Source organism: Lepeophtheirus salmonis, unplaced genomic scaffold (assembly GCF_016086655.4).
Source record: "Lepeophtheirus salmonis unplaced genomic scaffold, UVic_Lsal_1.4 unplaced_contig_672_pilon, whole genome shotgun sequence".
In the NCBI taxonomy this organism is placed as follows: Eukaryota; Metazoa; Arthropoda; class Copepoda; order Siphonostomatoida; family Caligidae; genus Lepeophtheirus; species Lepeophtheirus salmonis.
Genome location: NW_027295497.1, coordinates 1 through 6623, shown reverse-complemented (window position 1 = coordinate 6623; position 6623 = coordinate 1). Strand labels below are relative to the sequence as shown.

Sequence of the window (6623 nt, the reverse complement as noted above, 5' to 3'; positions counted from 1 at the left end):
ATTCATGCAAATTCTATAATGAATACCATGATAATGTGTTTCGGAACAATCTTTGTTCATCTCCAAACAATAAATTTTCCATTAAAAAAAAATTCACCTTTCCATACCTCCATAAGTCATTACTAAAATCATAAATGTGGACTGTCAATGAACGATGGGATAGGTCCCCGTCTCTGCACTCATGATTCCTCACTTTTAAAAAAAAAAATTAATTCTTATCTTCTATAACGATTATTTTTATGAATCATTATTTATTTGCAGGGCTCTATTAACGAGTTTGTGTATCTAGTCACTATCCAGATCCTGAGTAATCTATAGCCTGCATTATATTTTTTGAAAAATTGAGTATATTTGTAAAAAATCAAATTTTAAGAAACGGGAGAGGGAAAGGGGTCCAGCTCACTCACTTCAACTCTAAAATTCACAAATAGTCAAGGAGGCAATTTGTTAAGTATGTAACTGCAAAAAACTTTAAATGGTCTGGAATGTATCACTACAATGTAGTCAAACAGTCGTAACAAAGAATTTGCTCTACCTTTGCTTGATTGATAAATTTATTAATATTTTTATTTTCCTCATTATTCATACATTAAATCTTTTCAATGTCGAGATCTGTATCGCTTTTAAAGTCTTCAATATTTTAAAATCCCAAAATAAATACAAAGGATGGTCTTTAAAAAGGGCCCAAAAGGTCTAAACAACTCTTGATACTTCAAATATAAGTGTAAATCAAATCTTACTGGGGGTCCACGTTTGCCGTTGCTTCATCCATAATAAGGATTCGGTTTTTCCGTAAGATAGCACGAGCCAAGCACATTAGTTGTCTCTGTCCAATTGAGAAGTTTGAGCCTCCATCTGTGACTTGGGCATCAAGTCCCCCATTTAGATTGGAAATAACTTGGGATAGCTTGGCTTGTTCCAATGCATTCCAGAGATCTGAGTCCTCATATTCCATTATAGGATCCAAATTCTTCCGTACATTTCCACTAAAGAGAAGTGGATCTTGTGGAATAATTGATATCCTTTTGCGTATATCATGTAGTCCAAGTTGACAAATATCTTCTCCATCGATAATGATTTCTCCCTCAGGTTCTACCAAACGAAATATAGCGGCTATCATTGAGGACTTTCCAGCTCCTGTTCGCCCAATGATACCAATCTATGAAAATATATAAAGGATATTTAGAACCCTTCATAAATGAAACTCGATTAAAGTAATCTACCTTTTCAAATGAGTTGATTGTGAATGTTAGACCCTTCAAGATATATGGACCTCCTTGGTCGGCGTACTTTAATTTTACATTGTGGAACTTAATGACTCCTTTGTTTGGCCAAGAGGGATCTATTTTTTTATCAGATGTGAGACTTTTTTCAGAGGGTAGATCCCCATACTCTGCGACTCTTTCTACTGATGTCATGTAATTCTCCACTTCAGCTGATTGTCGAAGTCCCCATTGAATCATTCTAGCCATTAGAACAGAAAGGGATAAACTAATCCCTATATCTCCTCCCTTCACATCTTTAATTCAGAATTGAATTAGATATGTATATAATATGTAAAATAGCTTATACAAATGGATTATAGTGATTGTTCAGTCTGTTAAGTACCCCCATACTTACTAGTGATGTGTGGGTGTATTTTTAACCCGTGGATTGAGTAGGGTGGTGTATTTTCAAACTGCAATTGCAATAAATATCGTTCATACCTTAGTAGGTAAGTTTTTTGCACATTCAATATTATATTTCTGTCGAAACAAAAGTATCACACAAAAGGCTAAAAAGAAAGCAAGTATAATCTTTTCCCAAACTCCTATGTCATACATTTAACTTTGCACACATCTTTACAAAGATAAAAAATACCATCTTCAATTTGATGTGGGAGCAGTTTGTTTATAAACTTAAAAGATGAGGGTGGCAGATCTTGTCATGTCTGTGATAATTTTTCATATAAATAGCGGAAGATAAAAGATTCTTTTTAAAAACGATACGACTTAGTAAATGAATAACTTATAAGAAAATTTCAAAGGCTAATGTGCAATTTTGTGAATAAACTCTTAAATTTCAATTAAACACATTGAAAAAAAAAGAACTTGATAAGTGTATCTAGGTTATTATCTGTTTTTGTCAAATATTCTACAGTAGTAGTCAAATTTGATAAAAGTTGCAGAAATTCAAATGATGCAGGACCCACAAGGTTGACAAGAGTCAATCTGCGTATTACTGATATTGATGTATAACAAATTGCACATTGGACATGTGCCAATATACGATGTATTAATAATAATAAAAAGTGATACTCACCACCACTAAAAAAACGAATATTACAACAGTGGCTGCAACATTGATGCTAACGATTCCATCGACCCAAAATCCAAAAAACCTTGTCACAGACTGAAAGCTAAAAAAAGCTGCTGTATGAATATCTTGAAGATAATGAAATTCAGATGCAAAGTTATTTTCTAATTTTGAGGCTCGGATAGTGGAAATGCCATTCAATGTGGTGGATAATTGAGAAATGACTGGAGATCTAAATTATTGTAGTTTTGAATAAAAATTTCAAAATGATTTGGATGATATCTATGTTATTGGACTTACTTTGTTATTCCCTCAAGACGTTTAACAGATCTGGATGCATTCAAATAATATTTTCTTAGTGCCAATAAAATGATCAAAATGACAACTAGAGGAATGAGAATCTTGGGTTCCGTGGATATGATGAGCCCAGACATACCTACTGCATTTAGGAAAATCTAAAAATAAAATACAAATACACTGAATAAAATCCTTTCAAATCCTTCTCAAAAACAGTGCTTACTAAGTTAGTATCACTAAGAGCTATAGGTAGTAAATCATCTAAAGACCCAATATCCTTTGAGAAACGGTTCAAGATCCTTCCTTTAAGTAAGAACGTTTTTAGAATTAATTCTTCAGGTCTGGAAATGTTTATATAAACTTACCCACGGGATTTACATCGAAGAAAGCGGGTTTTGTGAAAATCACTTTCTGGAACATTTCTGAGTGAAGATTTCTGGAGGACTTTAAACAGAGGAAAATGAATTTCCTAACGCTGATCTGTGAGAAAATTATCAGAGCTCCAACCAAAGCAAAATAAATACCATAATAAATTGAGTTGAAGAGATCAATTTGAAAACCTGGAAGGATTTCAAAGGAAGAAGTATTTGCATAACTACTAAAAAAATGTTTTTGGTTCCTAATGTCGCCAAACTTTTTTCGAGCATCTGCAGCATTTGTCCATTGTTTCAGCCACCAATCAGTCATCACAAAAATTAGTTGTGATGATATGTTGAGGCCATATACGAAGAAAAACATCCACTTTCCACCACCCGCATAAAAATATTTTTTGTATAAGGCCACGGAAATACTTCCTTTTACTTTGGATTCCGTGGTTTGCGTTCTCCTTCCTTCATTTGGAATGTCGTTATACTCCATGACGTTCGTGTCAATAGTAGCCCTTGAACCAATAGAAGAGACAGAAGATTGTCGTCTTCGTATGTAATTTTCTATATTTAGACTTTTTCGGGGAGTGAGAGCGAGTTCATTCTTATCAAAAATTGAGTCTGTTTCTTCCTCTTGAGCCACTAAGAAGGGCTTAAAGTCCCTTTCAGACATTAATAGCTTATTCAAAGTTCCCTGAGCTATTTGTAATATGATTATTAAAAGTTGTCCATAGTTTATCAAGGAATATATTCTTTGAAAATCAGTACTTAATTGAATATATACCTTCGGTCTCTCCTTTGGTGTTGAGCAGAATTATATTATTTGCTTCTCTAAGGTATTGTATTTGATGTGTTACGAGGATGACAGTTTTCCTAGAGAGATAATTTTTAATGCATTCCTCATACAAATATCTTCCAACATGAGAATCCACGGCTGATAGTGGATCATCCAAAAGGTATACATCTGCTTCGGAGTACACAGACCTAGCTAAATTAATCCGTGCCTTTTGCCCGCCTGATAAAGCAACTCCTTTCTCACCCACAAAGGTATGGTCTCTATCTGGCCATGACTCAAGGTCATGTTCAAGAGAACATACTTTCAATACCTAAAAATAATGAGGCCAATTTTTAGGTATATACATAACTTGAGTGTTAGAAAACTCTCTCTCTCTCTCTAAATAAAAGACTATTCTTACTTTCAAGTATCTTTTATGGTTCATAGGTGCCCCTAATAGGATATTTTGTCGAATTGTACCACTAAATATCCATGGCTCCTGTGAGGCATAACTTATCTTTCCATAAATAGAGATATCTCCTGAACTCACAGGGAACTCTCCCAGGAGAGCTTGTAATATTGTGCTTTTACCACTTCCCACAGGTCCAATTATAGCTGTTAGTTCTCTTTTATGCACTTGAAAGGACACATTTCTCAAATCGTCATCTTTCTCATTGGAAGTCCATTTACCAGATACATTCTTCATTTCTATTCTCAAAGATTCTTCAGGACGTACCTCTGGTTCATGCTTCATACTTGAGCAAATATCACCGATTTCTTCTAGTAGGAGAAAGTTCTTTGGAAAAAAAGGTAATCAAAACTTACTCAAAAGCTGGGTATCTATTTATTTAAAAAAAAATTGTAGTTACTTGAATCCTATCAGTGGAAACGAGTGCCTCTGAAGTCATGGAAATCGTATTTGGAAAAAATAGAGTTAATGAAATACCTACAATATTGAAGAGTCCATATATAAGAAATATATTTTTGGAGTTGATGATCTCGTTTCCGATGATCATCACAAAGAATATCAGGAGAAGAACAAATCGGCTTGAAGTAAAGGAAAATCCCAGATTAAATGCCTTGTACTTATATGTTTTTTTTATTGTTTCGATTTCATCCCTAAGTGAAAGAAAGAAAACCCAAGATTAGTTCCATATTTCTCTCCAAAAAATTGATTTACCCTTGAATTGGCTCACCTCCTTGTTTCATTGACAACTTCCATAAATGGATACTCCCATGCATACATTTTGACTACTTTCATAGCTTCAATGATTTCGTTCATCACCCGTATCCGTTTATCTGTTTTTCCAGCAATGAGGATACGAAGTCTTGAGAGCTGTTTCCCTATCCAAATCTGCAGAGGGATAAATACTAAAAGGATGGCTCCTCCACACATGGAGGAAATCCCAACCATGTACCATGCAATCATGGAAACTAAAATAAATTGAAGGGGTGCAACCCAAAGGTAATGAAGGAAGAGAACACAAAGATCGTATCGATTCACATCATTTGATAACAGATTCACCATTTGCCCAACCGAACTTTTCCCAATAGAGGCTTTACTCAACTTGAGTGACTATTACGTACATACAAGAAAAGGATATTTAGTTATATTAATTGAATTGAATGGTCCCTTTCAGTGATTACCTACTTTTTTGTACAAGAGAGCCGAACATGCTATACGGATTCTCATCCCTACCTGGACCATACCAAAGAAATGCCAGTGATGACTAAAGACGTAGAGTACTCCAGACATAATGAGTACAGCTGACCATATATAAAGCTGGGTTGGAGATATCCCATGATTTGAATTACTAAAGTAGAGAACAATTTGACTGATGGCAATTGGCTGAAGAATACGACAGACACAATTTTCCATAAAAACAAATGGTCCATAAACACCTAAGCTTGAGCCAAAGGTCCGAATGAGTGCTCGGAGTAAACTAGGAGAATAGCGTTTCTTGGATGTATTATCATATATCAGCCCTTTCTCCAACTCTTTTTTCCATTCTCTAAATCATAAGCAAGAGGGCTTTTTAATAGGTATAAACTAGTGGATAAACTAGATAAAAAAAAACTTGGATGGTAGTGTAGGAACTGCAATTCGGGACGGACGGTTCACGGTAAGGGATTTACTAAGTGGTGATCTTAAGAAATAAAGAAAATATTTATGTTTTTTTCTACAACAAGAAGAGCGTATCTACATTATCTGCCGTTGTGACAGGATCTATTTGCTATGATAATATCGTCAGCTGTTGGAACTTTAATTATTTTCCTCGCTACTTCAGATATATTATTATGTAAAATACCATAGACTACCATGAATCAGAGTTTGATATGACCTTTTTTTTCATCCCTAATGTGTATTCACATACCTTTCAAGACTATCACTCAAATATCTGGACTTGTCTTCTGATAAAGGAGATTCGAGATCCGGAGTGTCAAATTCCTTGTTTTGACCATCACGTAGTAGGGGGAAGACCCATCTTGTTGTAAAAAAAAATGCATCATAATTAGGTTGGTGGGTTGATTTGACTAAAAATTCATGAAAAGAAGCTTACATGAAAAAAATCTTGGAAAAAATATTTGCATTGGACCTTTTATTGTCTTTGAGAATAAGTTTGTCTTCAATTTCCATATTATCTACGTATATATGTATTTTACAGTTAAAGTAAGAAATCTGTTAATATACAAAATAACTATTTAATGTGTATAATAACTAAGCTAGACCGTTAAAGTGCAAAATAACTCAACAAGACTGTTAATCTCCAAAATAACTGAAATACATTGCTAATGTGCAAAATCGTTATAAACATTAATATCGAATAATTTTATGCGACCCTTTCCAGAGACATAAATGGATGATCGGACCAAGGGATATGCAGCATGTC

At 34.3% G+C, this 6623-nt stretch overlaps 1 protein-coding gene across 1 annotated transcript; it reads right to left on the bottom strand.

The window, feature by feature from the left end:
- Positions 1–740: 740 nt before the first annotated feature.
- Positions 741–6596, bottom strand: LOC121115279 (ATP-binding cassette sub-family C member 4; the record flags this gene model as incomplete). The annotated part of the gene is given in 14 exon segments (XM_071893953.1): positions 741–1159; positions 1224–1519; positions 1621–1762; positions 2278–2527; positions 2596–2750; positions 2816–2895; positions 2958–3656; positions 3742–4063; positions 4154–4528; positions 4602–4851; positions 4929–5308; positions 5384–5744; positions 6108–6218; positions 6294–6596. Coding segments are annotated over 14 exon segments (3917 nt in total), but the record flags the coding sequence as incomplete, so codon positions are not given.
- Positions 6597–6623: the final 27 nt, after the last annotated feature.